This window comes from Mustela nigripes, chromosome 1, assembly GCF_022355385.1.
Source record: "Mustela nigripes isolate SB6536 chromosome 1, MUSNIG.SB6536, whole genome shotgun sequence".
Lineage (NCBI taxonomy): Eukaryota > Metazoa > Chordata > Mammalia > Carnivora > Mustelidae > Mustela > Mustela nigripes.
The window spans coordinates 159,063,922-159,090,853 of NC_081557.1; the positions used below are offsets into that span (position 1 = coordinate 159,063,922).

Here is a 26,932-nt window from a genome sequence, read left to right on the forward strand (position 1 = left end):
GAAGATAAAAAAATGTTTTATTACCTTGAGATAATAATAAAAATATTTTTCCTTATTGGATCTATAAAATCTAATGCTCATTGACCACTATCATCTTTACAAATAATTGGCTTTAAGCAACAGCATTCTGATTCACAAAAGCTCCTCTATTCTCAAAGACGATGGATCAAACCCAGTTTCCTTTCAGCTGATCCCATGGTCATCCTTCCCCTCATTGGCCTTAGACTGGTACTGAGGTCTCTATGTGAAACAGATCACCTGTCCAGAGCAATAGCTCAGCACAAGCTAAAGCTCACATTCAACTTGAAGACTGAAAATTCAACATGTAAACGTTTTCTACTTTCTCTACAGTCTTTTGCAGGTCCTCGTATAGTTTTGATTTGTTTGGCCCCATGGGGGCAGACCTTACGCTGGCAAAGGCTTGTGAATCCTGGGAAGTTAGTGAGCACCTTCCTGGCTCCCTTCCTCACGCACTGACGACAGAAGCGGACCCAGAGCACAGCCGCTGTGGTCCTGAGAGTGATAGACATGGGGATCCGTAAGACAAGAGCCTCCTTTGCTCCTCTCCAGAAGCAAAAAGTCTTGATCCCACCGTTTGAATGCTTACTTTGAAGGTATCTAATATCTTCTAAAAAAAAATGATCAAATGTCTAATTTCCAGAGGGTACTAAACTCAGAATCCATGACTTTTTCCTAAAGAAAGGCTCTACTGGTTGAGAATTGAGAGAGTAAAATCCCTAAAATAATTGTATATATGAAAATGGGGAATGATTTATACAGTTTCTTGGATACCTCACCCAAAATCTTGCCCTGCCTTGGAAGAGCTTGTATTGCTCATGTGAGGACGGGGATTTTTCCTTCTAGCTGAGGTGAATGTCCACGTCGGTGCCCACACAGTTTGTGAAAAGGCTGATAGCTGTTAGGTGGCTGTTTTCACCATGTTTTCAGTTACCAATTCTGAATCCAATTTCTAATCCTTCCAGATCACTCTAAGGAAAGCTGAGTGAATGTGGTGAGAAGAAAATGAAAATACGATGAAACCTCTGCCTTTAGACAGCCTAACTCAGAAGAAAGGAAGCTTCTTTCTGGTCCTGCGTTAGTAATCACAGCTGTGGCTTCCTTAGACACAGTTCTCTCCTTTGCATATATAAAACATTTCAAAGTGTGTCCAACAAAAGTGAATGCTTCTTACATTTCCAAAAATAAATATTAGCGAACTAAAAGTAAGGGGATTTAAAACTTATAAAGCCCAATCAAAAATGTAAATGTTCAGGGGGCGTCTGGGTGGCTCAGTGGGTTAAAGCCTCTGCCTTTGGCTCGGGTCATGATCCCAGGACCCTGGGATTGAGCCCCGCATGGGGGTGGGGGGGCGCGGGTCTCTGCTCAGGAGGGAGCCTGCTCCCCCCACCCCCACAGCCTGCCTCTCTGCCTATTTGTGATCTCTGTCTGTCAAATAAATAAATAAAATCTTTAGAAAATATGTAAATGTTCAAAATGACAACTCTACAGAAACTGTTTTATACAGATATTTATGTAGTTCTGTCGTTTCTATTACCAAAAAACCAACTCCAGACCTGTGGTTGTGTGAAGGAGTTGATGACCTACTAGCCTCGATGTAATTTTGGTATGGGTATTTTAAGTAAAAGAGTGTAACAATAAGAAAACTATATGTTTGAAGTGAAAATTTACCCACAGCTACCTGACATAAAGGTCCCGTTGACTCTGCAGCTATTAATTCCCTTTGTTAACTTTTAGTGAATTTTTGTTAAACTCAAGGTAGATTGCATTGTGCACCACTAGATGGCACCATGCACAAGTGATAGGTGGGGCTTTATCTGGTCCAACCAAAGTAAGCTGGTCTTTCCCCATAAGCCACATGGAAGCCCTAGGAATCAAAGGCAGGACATGTCACGTAGAATGATGAAGCGGCTCTCTATGAAATGAACTGTTGAATCCGGACCTTCTAAGTTTGAGAGCAATCTAACAGCTATTATTTTACTCCAAAGGAGAAGGAAATCAGAATTCGTAGTGAAAATTATTGGACATAAATGGTGTGTTGTACGTAAGGGAGTTGCCATTCACTCGACGGGGAACATGACAGGTTCTATGACAGATGAGTACCTCACGTAGAAGGAATCAACACTCTTCCCTTTTCACAAGGCATGGAAGCTCTTCTGAGCATTCTTCAGATTTCTAATTCTTGATTTCTGTAGATGGCAGATCCCAAGCCAGGAGCGATGCGCAAATCTTGAGAAGTTATTTCTAATTGAAGTAATGGACAATAGCTCTCTTTCCTCCTCCTCCTCCTTTTAAAAAAATAGGTATTTAAAAATCTTTTTATGTAGAATAAAGTGATACTATCTTTTGGTCAAATACGCGTTGGTGCAAACATTATCCAATGAACTTACTACTGCAAACTCTTCCTTTCACATTAGCATAGCATATATGGATGTGTGATGCAGAGGGTGGCCCGAGAGAGACGGAAGATAAGAAGATAAGTTTCTTAACAGAAGGGGTGAGAACAGACGCTCCACACCAGATTATCAGTAGTTCCTCAATGAGGGGAATGGAGGAGTCTTGGGAATATCAAGAAGTCAGCAAAATAGAAGAGGAAATACACGTGTAAAGAAGGAGGAAAATATACAGAATGATTTCTAATTCAACTCCAGTTAGCAACGTGTATACCTCCAGCCCAAAAGTCGACCACAGCCATGTTCCGAAGGTTCTGATTCACCCACATCCGTGCTTGTAGTCAATCGTGTTTTGGCTACTGGGCTGCGGACCCTTTATTTCCCACTTGCTGAATGAAGTGAGTCCCTGGGTTAAAACAAAGAGCCTGTGACATTTCTAAGGAAATACCATAGTTTATACAAAGTAGTCTTTTGACTACTTACTTCTCAGTTAATGTTTTTAATTTAAAAAAGTCTGATTAAGACAATAACAGAACATAATTTGCAATCAGTCAGGAGGACAAGTGGTCCCAAGAAAGGAAAGAAAATGATAATAAAGGGATGCTATCTCTTGGCAAGCTATCAAAGACAAGGCTTGAAAGTGTGAGAAATAGGTTAGAAGTTAGAATCCTCCTCTTCCAAGCTGGAACTGTTTGGAAGGCAGACTGTAGCCTGGGTAAGAGACTAGCTGACTCCTTCAGTGATCGAGGTCAGAGTCCATGGTGGTCCTCGGACTGATGAAGGAGCTAGAGACATCACTGTAGGAGATCAGCATTTTAGAACCTTGAGAAGACCTGCTACTGCCACCCCTTCATTTGACATCTGAGGGAACTGAGGTCCAGTGAGGTTAAATAACTTCCCCAGGGGAACACAACTAGCCAGTTACACACCCAGAACGAGAACCGGTTTTCCAGTTGCCAGCTCAGAGGCTGTCCTCCACGCACACAAGCTCTCAAGTGGACAGAGTACCCGGGAGGTCACAGAACCACAATGTTCAGTGAACTTCAGTAGGGAATGCTTCTCACAACAAGACTTGGAGGAGGAAGACGTTGCCTGAGCCAGCTGAAAGAAGAGACTGACAAAGGCAGTAAGCATTGACTATGTTTCTGGGGCAGAAGGATGCAAGAAAGATAGCTCAAGGAGGCAAAGCCTGTTAGAAACTGGTGACCATGTCCACCTTATTCCATCAGAAGGTGAGGCAGGTCTAGGCAATATCTAAATGCTAACAGTACTGCTAACAAAAACAGAAGTTAAAAGAAAATCCTTTTACTAGAATACTTGTAAATACTCATCAATAATAATAGTGATAATAATAATAATGATACCTTTCTTTATAAAAAAAAAAAAACACTTCAAATTGCATCTTACAAACACACATGTGGTGAAAAAATGCTTGTTCGTGTGGTTAAACATGAATCACTGTCTTCCCTGCAATGCTACAGCTTTGTTCCCAGAGGGTGACCAGACGGGTACCCTCGAGGAATAAGGAATATTAGTTATTTCTCCTTTATACTTAGATTCTCCACTTCCCTGATACAAACAGTAACACTGGTTCTACAAGTTCTAGAAACAGAACACCGATGGGAGGGTTATCTGAGACACTTGATGTACACAGTTTATAGCAAAAGTCTGTGATTTCTCTGTGAATTACTCATCTGAAATAGACACAACAAACCGTCCACAGCTTCAACTTCAAATGATTTAAACAAAAATAGAACGAGCCATGGACAGCGTCTGCCTCCCTGTCCAATTTGATGTAAACAACGTTTGTAGAAATTGGGTTTGTTAAGAAAGTTTATCCATATACCTGGATAGCAATAAAAAGCGTTTCCTAGGAAACTGTAAGATCCTGTACCACACAGCATACAGCCCAACTAAGAGGAAAATTAGGTCGATTTCTAAAGTCAAGGTACAAATTTACACAATTGTTCTTAAGTCCTGTGAGGATGTCCTGGTGAAGTGGGCGTGTCGGTCCAGCAGTTGTGTCTGTTTCCTTTTCTCTCCCGCTTACAGTCTTGCCTGTGAAACTCATCGGTTGTGGTCCATTCTGGATTTCCTTGCCAACGGCCAAGGCCTGGACAGCCACAGACCCCCAGTGCATTCCCGCCCTTCATTTCCAGTTGTGGTGTGGGTCAGTACTGTCCTTCTGCTGCTAACGATACTACTGTTTCATGCCTTCCCATTTCTTCCAGGACGGCCGCCAGCATGCTCAAGTTTCCATCTGGGAAGTTCTGTGCTTCCCAGAGATCCAGGATTACGCCAGTTGGGCTGGATTTGGTGGCAAAGTAATTCAAGTACCTGTAATTGGGAATGGGAGAGTGTGCTGAATGGTGAGCTGTACAGATCTGCTTCCTCTGCAGTTTGTCCCAATCCTTCCTGCCTCTCCATTTGTCTTGTGAGTACCCGGGTCCCACTGGAGGAGCTGTGGTTTACAGGGAGCCATCCTAAATAACTAGCACACACTTAATTAGATCAGTCCCAGACAGGAGACGTGATGTTTAACTTTGTTAACCTCAACTCTGAGTAAGATAATTTAAGAGACGAGATGTCTATGGGTCATATCCTAAACAGGAAATCGAGACACTTGTGTTTTCTTTCCAGCCCACGCTCTGATCATCTCTGACAGGTCATGCCATGTCTTGTGGTGCTTGGTAGTGATGGCAACATTCCACAAAGAGGAGGCTCCTGAGGTCTTTTTATAACTCAGTGTCAGTGCAGTGATTAGCATATTAATTAAGTAAGCATCCAGCGGTAGGCCTTGCTCAACAGGAGATGAGGAGAGACAATTACTTTAAGTGAAGGGATCTACTATTTCAGGGGATTTAGCCCATCAACTTTGCAAAGTGGATCACAGAACCTGATACTTATCTTGTCAGATAAGCCCAGAATCTCTCTCCACAGGGTGGTTGCAAGACCATGGCATGCAAGTTACAAAAAAGTTGAGGGAAATTGGAGGGGGAGGTGAACCATCAGAGACTATGGGCTCTGAAAAACAATCTGAGGGTTTTGAAGGGGCGGGAGGTGGAAGGTTGGGGGAACCAGGTGGTGGGTATTAGAGAGGGCACGGATTGCATGGAGCACTGGGTGTGGTGCAAAAACAATGAATTCTGTTATGCTGAAAAGAAATTAAAAAAAAAATAATGTAAAGCACTTAGCATAGTGCCTAGCATAATGTAATCACTCAATAAATATTAAATAGTAAAAAAGAAAGAAAGAAAGAAAGAAGCTTCATACAGGTTTGCAGAATGAAAAGTAAATGGACGGACAGGAGAAAGAGCAACCCCATCCACAGAGGCCACCCCCATCTGACAGGTCACAGCCCCGGCGCTGTCTGTCTACCAGAAAGCCGTCCTGAAAACCTGGCCACACCCACCTGTCCAGGTTCAGCTTATGGGCCAGCATCCTCCAGTCATGCCCTCTGGTCTGTGGGGCGTCCAGACTGCTACAGAGCTTCTGCCGGATGGGGGGAGGAATGCTGAAAGCGCCAGGGCCGGTCATGGTGGTGATGGTGCTCGCGGGGTCCAGCAGAGGCAGATCAATGCCAGTGGGTTCCTGTAAGTTCAGGCGCAGGAACAACGCAGCGTTATTTCCAAAGACCAAAGCAAGTTCTGTTGAACCAATCGACATTGCCTTGCTTTGAGCAGTAAGGAGAGAATAAGTGCTATTCTTCTTCCTGGTACGAATGGCTTCTTCCTGGCCGACAGCTGGGACCTGGCCGAGGACACGAGGGACGTTCCGGGCTGACTTTGCACAGTCATGGGATGTATAGGTATCTGCTACAGACTGGGCTGGGAGAGGTGAGACCTCTGGTGTGATACAGTAACGCCTTTTCTCTCATCCTTTTCAGGATGAAAGAGGAGAGAAGACTCTCCATACTCCTAAAGGTTTAGATTTCAAGAGGGGAGAAATGTTCAAAAGGGCAGTTTTTTGAGAATGAACAGATCTGAGATTAGAAGGCAGAGCTTCCAGAAACGGTGTCACCCTGAGGGGAATGCCCAAGTCAATTCTCTCTCTAACCTCTGCAGAAGTAGGGTCAGTTCTGCTTTTGTTGAAGGAAGTGGAACACAGTCCTCCTCCAAACGATATCAAATTAAGACTAATTTTTTAAAGAAAATGGTGAACACAGTAGATTGCCTTAGGGCCAGCGCTAATGGCATCCTCCAATTGCTGTACACCCTTATTTTTGTTAAATCTAATTTTAGGAGAGAAAACCATAAATTGGCTCTTAAAATAGTTTCAGCTCATAAAATAGCACAAATGCGAAATCTGAATTTCATCTGCAGGAGTAACTCTAATCATTTTCTGATCACTTCTGCTGGTTGGAAAAGCCAAAGCAAATGTTGTCTGGGAACTATTAAAGCAATAAAAGAAAATCTACTTAATCTACTTTAAATGTCACCTCTCTCTCTCTCTCTTTTAAAGTAGGTAACTTCTTGGTGTACATAATTAGCAGCTGTGGGATAAACTAGCCACATACAGTTTGAGTTATCATGAAGTCTCTGATCCCATGCAGAGTGCTGAGCTCGGGGTGGGGGCAACGCCACCCCTGCCCAGAGCAACCCACACCTGGTTGCCCCATGGGGATCACTGTGGTCTGTGTCTCAGTGTAGACCGACAACATGCTCTGGATTCTGGGGCCAACAGCCAAGGCTCACTGCTAGGCAGTGAGGGGTCCATCCAGGGGCTTGGAGGGTGCATTAGAACGAAACTTTGCTATGATACACATGCGGGTATTGGCTGCCATTGTGGTATTTGGCCTCAATACCCCCAAATTGGCAAACTGAGCCTTTGAGGAGTCTATGCGCTCCTTTGCCTTAACTCCAGCACATTCCAGTTAAAAGACTGGTATGAATGAAATACTTCAGCTCGAAATGGAGGTTGGAGTCCGGAATGGGGATGCAGCCTGCAGCTCTTTCCCCATACCTGGCAGAGCTCCTTCCAGAGGACCCCGAGGAGAGAGGGTGTCTGACCTCCCGGGTACAGGGCTTCAATGTAGGGGCCCAGAAGAGTGACGTGGGGGCTGGTGGTTGTGTTTTATCAATGGATTTGTGTTGGGAATTTCTGAACCAAAGTGCTTCATCACTTGTATTAGGAAAAGAAAGAAAGAAAGAAAGAAAGAAGTATAAAGAGTTGGGGTGAAGAAAAATCATGATATTTCCACAACTTAGTGCCATCACTCATGCTGAGATCCATCTTATGTGGACAGTAACGACAGGGCCTAGAAGGAAAGCCACCCTATCCCCAGATGTGACCATCCGGTGGTAGCAGTGAAGATCAGGTTGGCACAGGGACGGATCTGCTTTGTGGAGCTCTGACTTCTGTTTCCAGAGATTCTTCTCGCTGTTGCCCGGAGTATTTCCTTACTGCGTACCTGTGGTCTATCCCAGTCTGTCAGACTCACCTTCCCCAAGTGTCATATACTGATGTTCCTCCTTTTCTCTCTCTTATTAAGAAGATTTGAATGCTCCTTCTACCACACGGAGTCCCCACCTTTAATCACACAGGGTGGTAATTACCTCATTGGCTGGTATGAGGCCTCAGAGCTGAGGTCTGTGGAGTGCAGAGCTGGGTCTCACATGGAGCAGGGGCCCTGTCCGCCTGACTTGACCCCTCCCTTTCTCTGGTTGCCTAGACATGGATCAAACTCGTCTCAGACTGGACCACTCACTGTTCCTAGAGCCTTTTTTTTTTTTTTTTAAGGCTCTACCTTTGATAATTCTTCTTTCCCTTAATCTCTGTCGAGCAAACCCCTCAAAATCTGGACCAAACACATGTCCCAGGGCCTCCCCTGAGAAAACTCACCCAAAGCCACCCACAGGGGACCTCCTGCCTCACTTTTCCGGGTGCACGCATTCCACCTATCCTAGGCATGGTGGATGTATTTAGGGGTTACCTCTTTTGATTCCTTAAATTTCTTGGAGATGAAGTATTTTTGTCATTCTCAGAACCCCTCTGATACTCAGCACAGTGGCCTGCACACAGAAGCTCTTCAAGTCATATTTGTTGACACGAGAGAAAATAAGTTTCCCAGTACAGAAGGAGTATAAAGTTGCCTCTTGAGAGAAGCCCACCCCACAGAGTCCTGTGTTGAGCGTCCTTCCAATTAAATGGGACTAATAACACGGCTGTTCTCACCATTAAATCCTGAAGTAGAGGCCAGGTGAAGGCAGGCCTGCCTCTCAGAGGATCTGCCACACAGTCACGTCGCCATCCTTTTCTTGGTGAGTAAAAACCTTCACCGCTTCATGTGGGCCTTCAAGGCCCGAGTCACTAACCCCTGCTACTGTGCCTCTTTCTTTCTTCCTCTGTGGCTGAAACAAGCCTCTCAGGGAATAATTCCTTGTCTCTCTCTTATCAGATGGCTGACAACAGGCTTGGAGGTAAAAGGAAAATATACATTTACATTTCATCTAAAAATTTCAGCTGCTATTAGTTCTTCCTTTCCTTCCAGGTAAGCGTAGAGTTTACTCTCACAGAATGCTTATTACAATAATCGTTTATGATATTGGTACCATCTGTCTCTGATGCCACGATTCCCTCAGTTAAACATATGATTTTTCAACATTAGCCGAACAGCTGCTGTGGGTGACAGCACACATTTTCAGCACCGTGTGGGAGAAACAACTTTCCACTCCCGTGTCCTGACTCTTCTTCCTGAAGTCACCTCAACAAACTAGATCTTCCTAACGGTTGTTTACATAGGCTAGAGAAAACTGAAGAGTAAGTAGAGGGGCTAAGTTCAGCAGACAGATGCTACTTTGCGCATTTTAAGCATTATTCTTCGTGTACAAAAAGTGTATGGAAAGCGGCTGTAAGGTCTAGCAAATAGTGGGAAACTATTATCGTTACTATTATCTGGGAATCCATTAGTCAAACAAATGGCTAATGCTGCCTCGTGAAGTTCCACCTTTTCCAGGCTTCAAAGTGATGAACTAAAGCAAGGTGTGATCAACCCACTTGGGAAGATAAGCCATCTTCTTTACTCTGGGAACTAATATTGATTCATTTACTGACTGAGATTTATTTCTCATTCCTTTGTTTTTAGAGTGGCTGACGGAGGTTTTATTTTATTATTTTGATAGAAAGGGAATCTAAAGTTTAATTTGATGACAGATGCCACAGACTACAGAGGCAGAGTTTCCTCAAGAACTCAGTAATTCTCCCAGCATCAACGGGAGCAGCAGTAATGATGAATCCTGGCTGAACACGGGCCATGAGCCGAGTTCTGCTCAGTGCACTAATATTTACTCATTCGTTTCTCACAGAAGTTCATCCTTTATTATTGTACCAGTTTACGCATGACAAACCTGAGGCAAGATGGGTGAAGTGATTGCCATATCTGCATGGAACTGTCCATTTGCGAATTTCCTACCATAGGTCTTTGTGTATAGCTAACACTAAGTAGAAGGCCTGACAAGACTTTAAATTTCCCTCACTTCTCTACACTGTTTTTTCTCTTGGGTGTTGATGGGTAGCTTCCCTGTTATTACTCCCCCCATAGCCTTCTTAAAAAAAAAAAGAAAGAAAAAAAGAAAAGAAAAGAAAAGAAAAACCTTTCATTATTTACATTTGGGCATGCACTCATGCCCCTGCTTTTACTCTTTGAGACATTTTCAATTCTTAAACTCCACCTCTGTGAGACCAAAGGCTTTGTCTCTTGTTAAGGCATCTCTGGCCAAAGCACTCAGTGAGGAACAATTGGCCGACTCTTGACATCCCCACGGTCTCTGTCAAGCACAGCCTGGTCTCCCTGGGAGGCAACAGGTCCTTCCTGACTAGAGAGGCCAAGGGCCACGGCTTTATAAATGACTGCTGGTGAGTGCCTTGAGTGGTGGGTGGCTGGGGGGAGGGTGCAGCGCATTCCTGGCAAGTCAGCTCATTCTTGGAAGAGAGCACTTTGGAACTGCAACCCCAGCCCACCTGCCAGCTAGCCCTGTGACCCTAGGAAGGAGGCCTGTGCAGGAGAAAGACACCACAAATGGGCGTCTTTTCTCTGTTTGGTTACGGTTTGTCAGTCACAATGTACCCCTACTTGAAGCTTTTGATGAGGATCCTGGGCTCACGGCTCTCCAGAATCAATTGTTCAGAGCTGAGCCTTGTTCCTCAACATCAGTACCCAGCCCCACACCTCTCCCCTCTGTGGGCCGCATGCACCCGCATTCAAATGCTAACCACAGTGGTGGAACTCAGTGACCCAGAAGTAAAAGCAGTAGAGTGCCCCATAATCCCCAAAGTCATCCGATTCCAGTCATTTCTTGCCCCACCCTCTGAGAAACGTGCTTATCTGTCACACGTGTGGCCAAAGGCCTCTGGCGGGTCTGAGGGTTGGCCTCTCAGACTGCCACCGAGTTGCAAAAGAAATCATCTCTCCTCTACATTGGCACAAAGATGAAAGTCCTGAAATGGTGATCACATTTTGCAAAAAGCGGCCCTTGCCCAGCAATGGCCGTCACGGGGCGCTGGGGGACCGGTGGGGGCCGCTGAGGCCGCCGCGCCTCATCCAGCTTTTCATCACGCAGCAAACGTTCACACTGAACTGAAGGCAAGCATCAAAGGAGCAGACGTCCTCGCTCCCCTCCAAAATTCCGCAGCCTTTGTTGTCACTGGAGCTGGGTGGTTATTGAACTTTGCAGACCTGCTGGGCCTGGAAAGTGAAAACACCCTCCGGAGCCAGCAGGGGTGGTGCTGTGTGCCTGGGAGATAGGGCCTGCGCCTCCGAGGGCCTGGCGGTTGCCATGGTGCCCTGACACCGAGATCATGCCTTATGAATGTCACCGGGGTCTGTGACTAAAGTTGTTTATGAGTCAAAAGTCTCATGGAACTACAGCAGGAAACGGTGGCCACGGCTCTCGGCAGGCTGTGGGAAAGAGGGATGGAGTGTCCTGGAGCCCGACATGTTTTCCCCCTGCTTGGTTTGCCAAGGAAGACAGTCTTTAAATACAACATGGAGCGCGAGACACACCGCGCAGAGTGACATTTCATTCGTCACTGTGCATGAGACAGTGAGGGAGAAGGAGTCTTTTAAATCATCGCCTGTCCCCCTGTGGTTTTAAAATAGGACAGTCCTGCTCTTTGTGGCTTAGTCAGGGGCTCGGAGCTTGGCTCTGCGAGGCCCTGGGAAATGCTGCCTTCTGACCGTTTGGCTTACACTTTTTCCTTTGTTCCTCCAGCGTGGAGGGTTTCCACGGTTCAAAGGGAGGATGGGGAGAACACGGCGCACCCAGGAAGGCTTCAGGAAAAGTGACTCCACGTGCACGCCACCTCCGTTCTACCCTATCCTTGAAATTCTAACTAAAAGGTTAGAACAGGATCCTTACATTCATGTCCTGAGATAGAAAACACATATTTTTCGAAAGGGATTTCCTATCCTTTTCTTGTATATATCAAGCTCTGCGTGTTCATTAAAAATGTTATTGTGTTAATAAATAGGACCTATACGATATGTTTCAGGACTCTCCACATGGCCCCTGTCGAGACCCCTTCACCCTCCGCACCTCTCCTTCCTTCCCCGGGTCACGGTCTCCCCTGACTTCTGAGGCCGACAAGGGCATCTTACCTCGGACACGGTGCAGTGGAGCTGGAAGATCTGCCCTTCTCCTTCCACTTGCCGCACGCAGAGTTTGCAGACCAGCTCCACGGTGTTCAGGCTAAATCTTTCCAGGGTGAAGGTGCAGTGGAGGTTCCTTTGAGACCCACTCCAGATATGATAAAAAGGAATTTCCTAAAGGATATAACCATGTTAACTACCGATGAGCGACTAACACTGGAAACAACGCTCAGACGCTGCCTGCCAAGTACTTTTCTCAGAAGTACACATTACCTGATTTAATCCTCGCGACAGGCCCCTGCATAAGGACATCCCAACCCACTTTTCGGATGAAAAATAACGAGGTCCAGACACGTTAAACACCACCCTCCCCCAATCCCACAGCTCCTAAGTGGCAGCGCTATGAGCCCAGGGGAGTTGGACTCCAGAATCCATATTCCTAACCAGTCTGCCACTGCTCCCTCATTTACAAAGGAAGCCATTGTAAGTGGTTTTTCAAAAGTTTAGCGAATTCCCAAAATAAAACCTACACACTCCAGTCATTGCTCATTAAAAGGAATCCCTGCCGTGGTATTCTGGAGAAAGGCAAAGAAAGTCTAAAGGGTAAAGCACTGATCCAGTTCCCTTTCATGCCTGTGCACTCCCTCCGCACAGGACAGGGGAAAACCAAAACTCACTGCAAGCGGAACACTGTGGGCCCGGGGAGCTGCCGCAGAAAATCCTTGGCCTAAAAAGGACCAAGCCTCTAACAGACATAAATTTTCTGAAAGTCTGGACCACATTCAGAGCCCATCCTAGAATCTTGCTTCCATAAAGGAAAGAAAAGGGTGATACATCATTAATAATAATAATAATAATAATAATAATAATAAAGTGGGGAGAATATGGTGGTTAAGAACGGAGGCTCTGGAGCCCAATTCAGTATAAATTAGAACACTCTCCCTTTGCTTACTTGGTGTTGTGGGGTAAGTAAACTTTCCCATGCCTCGGTTTCCTTATCTGTGAAAAAGTAAGCGAAAGAGTACCTAATCATGGACCTGCTGGGGTTAAATGGAGTAAATCAAAGTGCACGGGTGTCTGGCAGATGGTAAGAATTCAGGCAGGCTTGGCTTGAACTACTGTCAGATTATCATTATTATTAAAATAGTATTTTCCGTTATGGTTGCACAAAGGATATTGCTCACAAAAGGGAAAGATTTATGGGGCTCTAGGGCAGTTGCAAAGAAGGGAGAGAAGAAAGCAAAGGGAGAGATCTAATGAGAAAGTCAAAAGCCAGATGCTGCTATTCAGTGCTGAGTTACACCCAAGAGTCTGGTAGACAGCCCCATGAAAGCTTCGGAGTGTTAGCAAGCTAGCAGGTTTGTTTCCCACGACTTATGGGTAAGTACCAGCCCTACAAGATTAAGAATGAGCTGGAAATATTTCTTTCAACTCTTAATATATTCTCTGACTTTTATCAGAAAGTCAGTCAGTGGAGTTGCAGCCTTGGGGTGTGGGACTGGATTCGCATGTGTGTAGACACGGACTCGCAGTTTATCCAAGTGCGTCTGCATCTCCTGAGATTGGGTATGAGGCTAGAGATCCTGTTGCACAGCCTCCTGGGAGCTCAGGCTCAGAGAAGCTGGGGGGTGGCTGGTGACAATCCCTGGAGAGGCCTCTGCTTTTCCCATGTGTCCATGCAGTGAGACTTTAGACCAGTATTTTTATGCTGTTATCTAATAAAATCCTGATCAGATTTTATTTTTAGGTGTCATTTCAATTTCCAAATTGGTATTACTTCCAAGTTTTCAAGGTAAAGGTATTTTCTTAACAATGCTGAAGTCTAATGTGTGTCACAGCATGGGGGGAATAACACTGTTCTTCCCTTTTTCCTTAGGAATGCATTTTTTTGAGGTTCTTTTTTAATCAATTCGCATTTATTCTGAAAATGAAATGAAATGATGGGCTTGGAAGTCCTTTTACTAAAAATAAAACAATGAGAGTACAATTATTTGAAGGAGAATTAAGAAAAAATCTTTCAAATATTCTGAAGTATTTTTCAGAAATCCTAAGTAACTCTATACCATTTTGGAGAAACAAGTACTGATACAGAATTAATTTCAAGGAAAGGAATTCTCATGTTTAAATAATTTGAGACCTCTTTCTCGGAGCTGTCTCCAATCCTTTGGTTCAGCTCAGGAACCTTACCTGGTATTTCGCCAGCAATTTACTTTTCCAGAGCGAATGGGCGATATCGTGAATCGACAGGCGCAGGTTGTGGGTGCTGCCTTTAAAATGAAGAGCCTTAGGTTCTTCTAGGAGCTGTCCTCCTATCTGTCTCTCAAGCTGCAGTACTTCCTACAACGACATGCCCAAAGTCAAAAGCAAATCTCTGAATCGTATGACTTCTGCTGGCTGGCTCTCTCAACAAATGAGTATGTTCCTCACCGCGCCTCCCCCACTCGACAACTAACTCGCACACACGCCCACTTCTGCAGCCTGGAGACCCTCCAACTGAAGCCCCTGCCAGCTTGTGTGTGACTCAGTCCTCCTGACCATCAACTCTCTCTCAGCAACCTGCATCACATGTTGTGAGGCAAATTCAGTACAGTCTGCATTTCCCGATGGACAAGTCGAAGATTTAATCAAATCCCGGAAAATAACAATCAGAACCCCAAATGGGAAGAATTCCAAATGAAAGAAAAAACAGGCAGAAATAGAAATAAGCAGTTAAAGTAAGTAGATTTTCAATGAACTTTTGGGGGAAAAGGGCAAATCACTAGAAAACAAACCCATGTCTTGGACTTGGCAAAAAGTAAAGACTTGGAATGCATTTGGCACTTGTTTTTCCTTTCAATTTTTTTTTTTTTTGTAGTTTCTTTACCTATAGAAATAATAACATTTTTGCCTAAGGATTATTGGTTGCACAATTCCCAATTGTCAAAAACTAAAATAAAATATACTCATTATCTGTCCTATTAGAGGAAAATATACTAATACAGATTAGGAAGATCTGTCAGCAGCAAATACTGAACTAGACAGTCATTCAGATTAAATATGGAAAAGAATACCTCATTTCTCAAGAACTGTGGCTGATCAAAAAATTTGCTATATAACTTCACTAAACTATAAAGATGTTACATGAAGACAAATTCTAAATAGATTTTCATTCCTCAAACAAGCTAATGGGAGTTAACGAAGCATTTCGAAGTACAGCTGCAATTATCCAAATAGCAGCAAAGCATAAGTTATCAATGAACAAAATATGCTGAGTCTCCTTTGTCATCAGAACCATCCCTGCACAGTCTGCTCTCATCGTGCTCTGAAAGTTTCAGTGACACACATGTGTAGGCAATTTGTGCCCTTTCTTTCCTTTTTAAAGGGTTCAGGAAAATAATGGATTTAAAAAATATATATAAAAGGAAAACACGGTCTTCTCTCTTGGGGACATTTCCAGCTGGAAGCAGGGGGTTCCATAACGCAGCGCCCATTCAGGTCATTCCACACGCACGTGTTGGGCACTTACCAGAGTACCGAATGCAGATGGATCACAGCAGAGAATTGTGAGTGTGGGGACCAGATTGGCTTTTACCCAGAAATACATCCACTCTGCATTTGCTGAATGAATTCTAACCCACACACATGTAGCCCAGTAAGTGCAGAGCTTACCAACATCATTGATTAGATGTAAACAGCTCATTTCTAGCTGCTTCTTAGTGGTTCTTAGCATCCATCATCTTTGAGTCAGGCCACTATTCTGAACAATGCAAGCTGCTGAAAGGTCCTATAAGGTGTAGGGAATATTAGGGTAATGTGGAATATGGTCTCAGGCATGGATTCCTTTAATTAGTGTTTAATGGAAGCGATGAGGCAACAGCACATTGACGGAGAGACGGGCATGGTCCAGCTGCTTCAGAATATTTACACCGAGAGGATTCAACCTTGCTGGCTGATGAGTAGCTATTACTTGTGACAGGAGTCTGAGCAGTCAGCCGACTCCCAGCCAGCCAGTCGGCCACCAGGACACATATGTTTTGCCCTGGCTCTCTGTGCCTGCAGCTCAGCAGGCTCTGAGGGTCCCCAGTAAGCCTTACAGGTCTACCCAACCCAGATTCGCACATGTTCCTCGTGGAACACTTCACACTCCATTCCTCGACAAGGATCTGGCCATGTGGAAATGAAGATGAATAAGAAAAGCGAGGGTTAATTGCAGTTTCTTCTGCTTCAGCAGCAAGGCATAATGAGCTTATGTTGATCATGTTTGGTGTCTAGTTAGCATAATAGAGAAAGCTGATGTTCCCAGTGAACCTGGCACCTGACAAATTCTAAAGCTAAAATGATGTTTGTTTATAAACCATTAGAAGAAAAGAAACATAATTAGAAATCTTTGAGATTACACTCATGCCAATCAATCAGTTCTAGCTTCTTTCCAGTACACCCTAATTACCTCATCAAGACGTCTAAAGAGCAATCGATAGTAATTATCTGATTACTATAGATCTTCATTATGTCCAAATTATCTCCCTGGGATGTCTAAAAGAAGATGCATTGTATTCTGGGAGAAAATTGTACCCAACAATGTAGAATCCACACCCCATTCCTACAATCAACATAGATTGCTGGAGGATATGGAGAACATTATCAGTTTTCTTGGCAGGGAGGACTAGTGAAAAAAACCTAAACTGCCTATTGGCCATGACCTTGAAATCAAGAAATCTAATACCACATTTAAATGAGGAGTCTGGGTGGGAGTCAGCCCAAGAATAGGACTCAGTCCTTGGTTTCTTTGGCATTCACCTCAAAAGGCATAATTAAGAGTTCTCACTAATGGGGAAAGATGGTGTTGGCTTGAGCCTTTTTTGAAAGTACCAAGTAAAATGCCATTTCATTTTATTTTATATTATTTTATTTTATTTTAAAGATTTAAAGATTTACTTATTTATTTTAGAGAAAGAGAGTGGGGGTGGGGAAGGGCAGAAGGAGAGAGAATCCCAAGTAGACTGCCTGCTGATCAGGGAGCCAGACAACGGGTTTGATCTCATAACCCCGAGATCATGAGTTGAGCCAAAATCAAGAGTTGGAAGCTTAACTGACTGAGCCACCCAGGCACCACAGTAAGATGTCATTTATTTTAAAGATAAGGGAGCTAGAGAACACATCTCCATAGTCTTAAGCTCTCTGTTTTTCCATCAACCAGGAATGACACAAAGTGGCTGCACAGAGCTGGGAGAACCTAACTTTTTTGTCCCCTTTGATTAGACACAAACCCTGGTGAAAGATAAACTGTCCATCGGGATGTACCATGCTTACAGCCGAGGTCCTCTCCAAACACATCTGACTGCCTATGCCTATCAGTCAAAAGATTGAGCATGCATTTTATGCTTTTTTATAAATGATATAGTAACATGTCAGTAAATTACTGTATTACATTATAAAATACACATAAGGTTAAGAGGATGAGCCAAGATGAATAAACACAAAAGTATTATTACCTTTTTGGTCCCCAAAGTTCATTGGGCCTGGGGTGTGTGAGGTCATTTTCAAGACACTGACTTGGGCAGATGTCTTTTCACTGCTAACTCTGGGAGAAATCAGCCCTCGAGTAAGTGATTCAGTAAGAAGAATCCTTACCAAACTTAAATTTAATGTTCTTCCTGAGAAGTGGCAACAGATCTCACACCCAGGGTGTTCGACTTCAAGGAAACATAACAAAATAAAGGAGGAGACCATAGCCAAACCACAAATTGAAAATATTAAAGTGAATTAAAGATATTGTAAGTGATAAATAAAACACCTCCTTGGAAACTACAACCATCTAAAAGTACACAAGTCAGAGATGACTTGACACATACAACAAATCCACATACAGGTTTGAACTTCACGTGTTCTCTTACATACCAGGTTTTTCTGACAAGGACAGGACATGACTGCAAATGTATTTGCTCTTCCTGACAATTTTCTTTTCTTTTCTTTTCTTTTTTTTTTAAAGATTTTATTTATTTATTTGGCAGACAGAGATCACAAGTAGGCAGAGAAGCAGGCAGAGAAAGAGGAGGAAGCAGGGTCCCCGCTGAGCAGAAAGCCCGATGTGGGGCTCAATCCCAGGACGCTGGGATCACGACCTGAGCCGAAGGCAGAGGCTTTAACCCACAGAGCCACCCAGGCACCCCCCTGACAATTTTCTTAATAGCATTTTCTTTTCTCTAGCCTTCTTTATGGTAAGAACACCGTGCAAAAAGCATACAACATACAACACATGTTAATGGGCTATTTATGTGATTGGTAAGGTTTTCAGTCCACAGGAGGCTATTAGTAGTCAAGTTTTTGGGAAGTCAAAAGTTATATGCAGATTTTCAACTGCCTGGGGGCTCAGTGCCTATAACTCCCACAGTGTTCAAGGGGCAACTATATAAATCTTACATCAGAAGAAAGAAGAAGCAAGCCCACTTGACACACTAGTCAGGCTTGTGCCCTGTATTGTTACGTTTTTCACTGTCTTAATCTCAGACATGTTATAACAGACCCCACTTAAAAATATTCCATAACTTATATTTCAAAAGGCTTGATTTTCTGAATTCCTTCAGCATGAAATCATTTTATTATACATATGATACACAGAAGGAAAAGGACATAAAAATAACAAACGTATGAATCAATAAGATATAGCTTTACAGTTAAATACTTTGGTCTCCTTAATCTTCCTGAGAGCATTCATTCAACATCAGTAAAAAGCACATGGCCTGCTGGAAACCGTGTCAAGCTCTGGGGTACGAGCCCTCAACCCTGCCTCATACCCCTCAGGGAGGGGAGATCGCTATGTAAACATGTGACCCCAACATTGCGCTCAGCCCCAAGACAGCTTCCAGACAGCTGCTTTTGGATCACACAGTTAGGAAATATCTTGAGAGATAATATTATGAGAGAATAAGAACAAAATATATTTAAGTCAAAGGATTTAGTTAGACTTTCGAAAAATGTAGTGATCTTGGAAAGAAATGCCATCGTAGGAATTAGGATCATCTAGGCTCTTTGTTCTCAGAAATATAAATGTTACCTTCCTTTGCAAAGGCTGACCTCCCTCTTGGCAGGTCTCCCCCTTCAGGGTCCTGTTTGGTTCTGGGTGACTCTATCTGGGTGACTGTTGGTTCTGGGTGACTCTGCTTTGAGGAGTTTGCTCTGTTTCTACAAGAAGGAGTCACTTTCTGACTTCCTTTGTCATAGTGGTCTTCAGCCCTGTAACTTAACCTTGAGCAGGCCCTCTCAGGAGTCAGTTATTGGCAGAGGTGGGAACACACGCCAGTCCCCAGTCACACAGTCACCAGGAGCAAGCCCCTGTGTGAGTCTGATGCCAGGACCTGAGCAATCCTGCAGGATGGCTGCTTCCCCAGCCCAGTGGCTGCCCAGGGCAGGCTCTTCAGTGGCCCTGAGTGAGGGCTGTATTGATTCAGGGGGCCTGTGAGGGATCGCTTGAAAGGCAGGGACAAGAGATTCCACAGTAGAAACAAGCGGCTTTCACAATAACCAATTAAACCAAGACATTATCCATGCCAAGCCATTAGCCTGGGCCACTTAAGAGCCACAATAAATCTGAACTGTTTTAAAGGCCTGTGTGAACGTACAGATGGAGCACCACTGGCCGGTACCCAGATCGCTCCCAGGCTCTTAGCCCAGAGGATCAGCTCTCATGAAGGCAGCCCAGGACAAGGCGAGCGGCAGGAGCCTTACAGCTCCCAAACTCTGGTCTTTCTAACCCCAGAATTTTTCATGCTGCTTTACTTCAGGGGTTAGACCACCTCCACTTCAGGGCCGCTGGAGTATCAGTCTCCCAGCTAGTGGCATGGGAGAGCCCCCGGAGCAACACAGATGCTGGCGGAGATGCTCAGGGCGCAGGTTTCAAAATGCAGGAAGTCTCTGCCTGAGCGGACCCTGTGCCAGGGAGTGTGTGAAGCGCTGGGCCCCTGGCCTGTTCTCCACGCTCTGTGCTCACCCTCCTTCTGTGCAAGAACCTGCCTCCTCTCTTCCCTCCCTTCTCTGAATTATACGGCCTCCTTGGTTGTAGCTTCCAGCTCCTCAAGGAGAGCTTGTTTTAGCTTCCAGCTCCTCAAGGAGCGCTCATTCCTTTTGTGGGTTACTAGCTTTTAGCCTTCTCCCCCTCAAGCCCCTTCACTTTCCTCACTGCCCTCCCAGCACTTCTTTCCTGTCCTTATGAGAAATCGTATCAGCTAGAGAAGGGAGGAAACAAATGATTAAACTCAAATCTCATATAATGCATTAAGATTTCTTCTGGAAGAGAAGGCTGGAAGGAGGTGAAATCAAGGCTTTCTTTTACGTTGTCTGGCTTTGTTCTCTGCATCGTGTGGATGTGATTTGTCTGTTCACTCTTTATTCCTGACGGAAACACATAGCCCCAATTCGGCCGGCCGTATTGAGGGCTGCCAAGGAGCCCGGGGCCAGCATTGGGAACCCAAGCTTTGTGAGGATGAGCTTTTCAGCCTGGGGACAGCTGGGCAGAGAGGGGACCACACTCCACGCTCCGAGCCCGGCGCTAGACCAGACACTGGAGACCGAATTGCACAATTCACACCCTGAGCCGCACCTTCACCATGCTTCTACCACATGGGCCAGGGGTCTCAAGAGCCCAAACCAGGCGACATTCAGCCTGCCACACATGCTCCAAAAGACCAGCTCTCAAGTGTTGTGCTGGCTTAGTTTAAAAGAAATCGCATCTTCATTCCGTCTTTATGGAACCTGCCTTACTCCTGATCGTTCTCTAATTCCACGCCGAGACCTGCCCTTGTCACTGGGGATGAGAAATTTCTCTTTTTGCTGCCAAGGCTCTCTGTGGCTCTCACAGCTGTGGGCCTGCATGCTTCCCAAACACAGGCCACAGAGAGTGGCTGTCCTTCTCTGCTGGTCCCTGCCAGCTCTTCAGCCAAGCTACTCTCCGTTCTGGCCAGTTGACTCCCCTCCTCTGGCCACAGAGCCCAGAGGCCAGCCCTCGGTCATCTCTGCCACCTGCTCGGGTCACCATCACTGGCTCTGCTACCTCTTCTTCCTGTGCTCACACCGGGGTGCTGTGCTCTCCTCGCTGAGTGTGTCTGCTGTGCTCCATCCCTCATGATAACAAGGCTGGACTCTGGGGACTGTGGACAAACATTCCCCATCGAGTCACCCGGTTTCCAGGGCTCTGCCTGCTGCTCCCGCAGCTACCGCCGCCACCGATGCTCGGTCTGAGCTGCCATGTCTGGCCTGCCTGATCAGGGTGTTTTGTGACATGTTTAAAGCAAAATGGCAAAGGGGAGGGGGCACTCGAGGAAGCAGCTGTGTCACCTGTCCACCTCTGAGCGTACTTCTGAAGAAAAGATGATCTCTCACATCTCTGGAATTAGGAATAGGGCTTTTGAGGTTGTTCAAGAACCTCTGGAGCCATCTTGTTTTACTTTTCACCACTGAACTTGCCATTTTTAAATTTCTACGTTAGTTTCTAATTTTGCCATAAGAAATTACCATAGGCTTCATGACTATAGACAACTCACATTTATTATCTTACAGTTGTGTAGATCAAAAGTCTGATCCTGGTCCCACCGAGCTACAGTCAAGGTGTTGTTAGGGCTGCCTTCCTTTTTGGAAGCTCTAGGGGAGAATTTGCTTTTCTATCTTTCCCACCTTCCAGAGGTTGACTACATTCTTGGGCTCAGTGTCCCCTTCCTCCATCTTCAAAGTCAGCAATGGCACATCTCTCTGGTCTCTCTCCCATGGTCATGGCTCCCTAGACTATAGCTGAGAGAAGTTCTCCACTTTCACACAACATGTAATTACATTAGACCCACCCAGAAAATCTAGTATAATCTCTTCATCTCAAGGCCCATTAATCATATCGGCAAAGTCCCCTTTACCATGTAAGGTAAGATATTTGGAGGTTCTGAACATTGAGTACAGATATTTTGGGGGGCCTCTATACTGCCTACCACAACTTTTATTTTTTTCCTCTCTTTTCCTTCTCTCTCAGAAAATAAACTCAACATGGCAGGTCATTTCCAAAATATATGGTAGGGTCAGGGCCAAGACTCATGAGAAGGTAATAAAGATTCAGTTTAAGTTTAGATTCACCAAGAAGATCCCTGTTTCCATATGGCTGATGAAATAGCCTGCTCACAAACCTGAAACTCACCTCACAATTAGATCACGACTAGATTTAGTATCCTCATTGAGCCATTATCCTCAAAATGCTGTTCTATCTAAATGTCTAGCTAGGAATAAGGAACATCATCAAATACTGTTTGTGCTAGGAAATTTAATAACTTTAATCTCCTTGAATCATCTAAGGGTCTCTGATGTAGACCAAAGGACTGTTAGTCAAAGAGGTCAAGTTCAATGACCAGAACCACGGACCTGAGGAGGGGCAGAACTAATCGCATTCAGCAGCCTACTCCAAGCTTCCCCACCACACCATACTTCCTCCCATACACTCAGCAGAAGGTTAAGGGAAACATATTTGCAATCTTTAACACACTGTTTGGTGTTGTCCAATACTTGTGTTACATGTACAAATATATTAACTTAATTGCAGAGACCAGCATGCTGAAATTATAAAACACAGGTCAAGTTAGTTTTGAGGCTATTTGAGGGAACTGAAAGAAAAGATAAGGCTAATGGGGCCAATTTAAGAGAAGGCCAGCCTTCACAAACCTGGAAGAGGCAGGCTGGAGGTGTGCTGGGTTCTGCGGGGTCACAGCTGCCATGCAAGGGGCGTCAAAGGACAGTGGGAAGGATTAGCAGCAGGAAGAAGACAAAAGCTTCTCCGGGCTACCTGCAACCTTCTGCGGCTGCAGCTCAAGAGACAGTATTGCACAGCTCTCAAGGAGACCTCCCACTTCTTCTCGTTTTCAGCATTTCTTTCATTTTCTCTTCTTTTCCACATAATATAATCTTTCATGGAATTTCTATACTCTAGACCGCAGCCTGAATTAGGGTACGTGAAAGCTGAAGAAATCCAAAGAAGGCTCTTCTCCATGCCAAATGACTACACGAAGAGAGCCAGCTTATGTTAATTTACATATTCAGTTCCTATCATATGTACATTTGTCAGCAATTCAATAAACATCACACGCTGTCTGTAATGTATGCAAATAACTCTTCTTTTAAGTTCTGAATCTCAGGGTTTATGATAAACCTATTTATTACAAAAGGAAAATCTCAGAAACAGTACCCTCAGGATAGCGGGACAGAAATGCCTTATTTCCACATCGATGTCTGTTTCTCCCTGGGTGTTTCAAAACTTACTGACATATAATCTTGCTCTGTGCTAATTTCTGGTCTTTTTATATTAGGATTTAAGTCTTTGCAAATAACGAGAGAACACCAGTATTATCACTTTAGTCGCCTGAAGAGGTGGGAAGCAGAAAAACTGATTTTTAAAGATTTTATTTATTTGAGAGGGAGAGTGAGCGGGAGAGAGAGGAAGAGCGAGAGCGAGTGTGAACATGGGTGGGGGAGGAGTCGAGAGAGAGGGAGAAGCACACTCCCTGACCAGCAGGGAGCCCGATGTGGGGTTCAATCCCAGGACACCAGGATCATGACCCGCGGTGAAGGCAGACGCTTAACCTACTGAGCCACCCAGACATCCCCAAAACTCTGATCTTTGATCCAACTCCGTCTTTACAATAGATGGGACCTCTCTGTGAGAGCCAAGAATGGCCTCTGAACTGTTTTTACAATCCCTACCATCTCTATCTTTCTGTGTGAACTCCCCCTCCCTGCTCCCGCTGGTCCTTCAAGCACTTGCATGGGAGAAAAACCCACCCAAAAGGTGGATGGATGAAAGAACCCCCTGTCTCCCAGTATCCTTGACTTTTATTTTAAAACTCACCTCTGGCATCCTAATTCTCAGCAATTCTTCTCAACTCTTAAACACAGCTTTTAAGTTTCAGGTGACCACTTTTGCCTGCAGGCTTAACAACACTCAGAGAAAGTGTCCTCAGGGCTGCCAAACTCAAAGAGCTGGGTGGGAAGATGAACGGATGCCCCGGTTTGCTTGAGACGGACGGATGGGGTGGTCTCTTTTTTTTTTTTTTTCCCCTCCCCATCCACATGGACACTGTAAGCTCATATGATAAAAAGCGGGAATTAATATTCTCGATATGTTCACTCCCAGACACTGGGCCACAGGTTTTTCCAGTAGCTCTGCAGACTGTGTAATTCTGAACCTCTGAGAATGAGTGGCCCGCTGGGCTCCCCCCTCTGCCCCAGTCCAACCTTCTGAGACGGTTTCCACAATTCCGAAGCAGCCCCCAGGACACAGTGGTAACGAAAAGAAAATATCAGGTCTGGGGAGACCCACTTTTGGTCCTGTGCCATTTGCTGCTTGGAGATGGAGGGCTAGAGGAGCTGGATTAAAGCCCAAACAAGGAAGCAGAGTTCCTTTGCATCAGAGCCCAGAATGGCTGAGGAGAGGCTGAAAGAAAAGGTTTGAAGAGTGAAGGTCAGGAGCTAAGAGAGGGTCCCTCGAGTGGGCAGTAGGAGGCAGGTCACTGTGCAGCATGGAGGGGCTGCTGTAGAAACAGGGATGTGGGGAGAGAGGAAGGGAACCAGAAGAAGCGCTCTGTAAGATCTGAGGCTTCGAGAAGAGAAGATCCGGATAAGTGGAAGGAGCGCAGAGAAGCAGGGGAGGCATAATTGAGGGCAGCTACTTTGAGAGTAGAGGAGACTCAAGTAGACATTTATGATTTTCAGAGCAACTCAGCAACCTAGAAGTAGACCCAGAGGGCTTGTTCAGGGCTGGTCATTTTTAGCTGTGGAAGTGAGAAAAACCTGCAGCAGCTCTAGATGGCAAGAGATTTAGAGTAGAAGTGAGTTCCCTGGAGATCCGGAGGAGAGCAGAGGAGGGTTTGTGGCAGGACGTCAGGAAAGATTGAGGGAGGTCTTCCCTGAGAACCAAGGGTGGCCCGTGTGCCTTTTGTGAGTGAGAGATGAAAGGTCAGAAACCAGGAGCTTCACAGGTGAGGATCTTGGCACGTGGAGATGCTAATGAGGGTGAAATCCAGAGCACACCTACACCGGCCGAAAGATAACGTAGGATGCTGTGAAGGTTACCAGAATAACTCCGGGCAAAGAACTGTGATTCATGGTGACTTTGAATCTGAGAGTTTGATAGGAATAAAATGAGTGGAAAGAAAGACCCTGAGGCAGGTACTGCTGGGCTGGGGGTAGGCACTGGGGGGATTCGGGGCTAGGGAACTGAAATAGATCACGAATGGCAGAACAAAAGAACCAGAAGGGCGGTAGAAAAAGCCAGCCCTCCAGATCGAACAATGCCCCAGAAGTGGTCTTGAAAAGGACCGGACCAGAACTCCTCCTCTTGGCCTTGGCATTAGCTCAAGGGAGTGGTCTTCATAGCAGGGACTGTGAGGGAGACCCTGTTACTCGGAAGATCCAGGTGCGGTTAACGTGAGTAGGTGAAGGAACGGTGGAGAGCGCGATTCAGGATGTAGGGAAGTTTGTCCTTAGTAGGATTAAAGTTCCAGAAAGATCTGTGCAGGTGTTAAGGAGAACAGCTCTTAATCTTAGATGCACAAAAGAATAACCCAGAGAGTGCGCAAAGAAAAGTCCCAATACCCACACCAATTAGGTCCGAACCTTCGGGTTGGGAGCCTGGAGCAAGTCTTTTTTTTTTTTTTTTTTTCTTCTTTTGAGCAAGTCTTTTTTGAAGCTTCTCCAACTGAGTCTTCTGTGCCAGGCTGGGGAGCTACTGATTGAGGAAGGATGAGAGTGGGGAGGGGGAGCCGGTGGGCCCGAAGGAGGAAGAGGTATTAGGAAAGGTCGTATTTATAGGCGATGGGCGTTAGAGAAGCAGAGAGATGGCAGAGATTGGTGGGGAGCCCTGGCAGGCAGGGTGCCAAGATAGCAGAATTCAGGTAAGAAAGGGCCTTTCTAAAAATCAGCCCCAAGGTTCCAATTCAAGCACGGATGTTAGGCAGCGTTTCTGGGACGGAACTAATTGTCTCTTCAGTATGTCGGCTAGACCGTTTACCTATAACTAGGATTTTGGTATTTTTACATTATTAAAAGGCCACGAGGTGCAGGAAAGCCTTATCCATTATTCATATTTGTTTCAGGCTAAGTGCTGGATCCCCAGATGCTGAGAATTTATAAATGTCTATTTGGAAAGCACTGGCCATGATGCAAACTGCTCCAGGGTTGTGTTTACTGCTTAAACCTGTTTGTCAGTCTTTCTTGGTGTTGGCCATTTGCATTTCTTTTCACCAATTAAAACAATTAAAATTATTTTATTGAATTACTACCTTTTCTTGCACAGATTTGTGTGTTTCTCTTGGGAAGAAAGGTCGAGAGTACCTAAGTATGAGAACTATGTGAATGAATATAAAATATGTGTATCAAACATTTCAAATATAATGTAGAGCTCCAAAGTGTGCTTTTCACAATGATTTTTCTCAGAATGGTTAAAAGATTTGCCTTAATCAGATCCCACAGCTCCACTACAAATACAGTTTTCCCTATGCAGAATTTAAGCCTAGGATGATTTCTATCCTGACAGGGCCTTAGAAGCAGCACATCTGCAAGGAATGTAAAAGAAAGAACCATAAGCTTGACACCACAGCTGCGCTTTCCTATCATTTATTCAACATCACAAACTCTTACAAGGTCACCCATCAAAAATAGATCCTGTGTCTCATCCTCTCCGTGGACCCAACCTGCCACACTCTGCTTTCATGACCCAGAACTACTTTCTGGATGGAAATTCCAGAAGGAAATACTTTGATGTGTAGAAAAAAAATTCTTCCCTTGGTTTCCTTGACACATTTTTTCTTCCATGTCTCCTCTTCCTCCTCTGGGTTCTCATCCTTCTATAGCTCCCTCTGCTGGCTGCCCTGGCTCACCCCCTGCAAAGGCAGGGCTCCCCATTGTCCCCTGTGTTTAGGGTGTGGCTCTTCCAGCA

At 45.0% G+C, this 26,932-nt stretch overlaps 1 protein-coding gene across 2 annotated transcripts in view; it reads right to left on the reverse strand.

Moving 5' to 3' along the window:
• The window catches only part of UNC5C (unc-5 netrin receptor C), a 362,738-nt gene continuing 335,806 nt past the window's right edge, over nucleotides 1–26,932 (reverse strand). For both annotated transcript variants that reach the window (XM_059376239.1, XM_059376235.1), the window contains 4 exons: nucleotides 14,185–14,334; nucleotides 12,007–12,171; nucleotides 5,824–6,002; nucleotides 1–4,748 (listed from right to left, as the gene is read on the reverse strand). In XM_059376239.1, coding sequence (XP_059232222.1) covers nucleotides 4,583–4,748; nucleotides 5,824–6,002; nucleotides 12,007–12,171; nucleotides 14,185–14,334 — 660 coding nt within the window. In that variant the 3' untranslated portion in view covers nucleotides 1–4,582. The remainder of the gene's footprint in view (nucleotides 4,749–5,823; nucleotides 6,003–12,006; nucleotides 12,172–14,184; nucleotides 14,335–26,932) is intronic.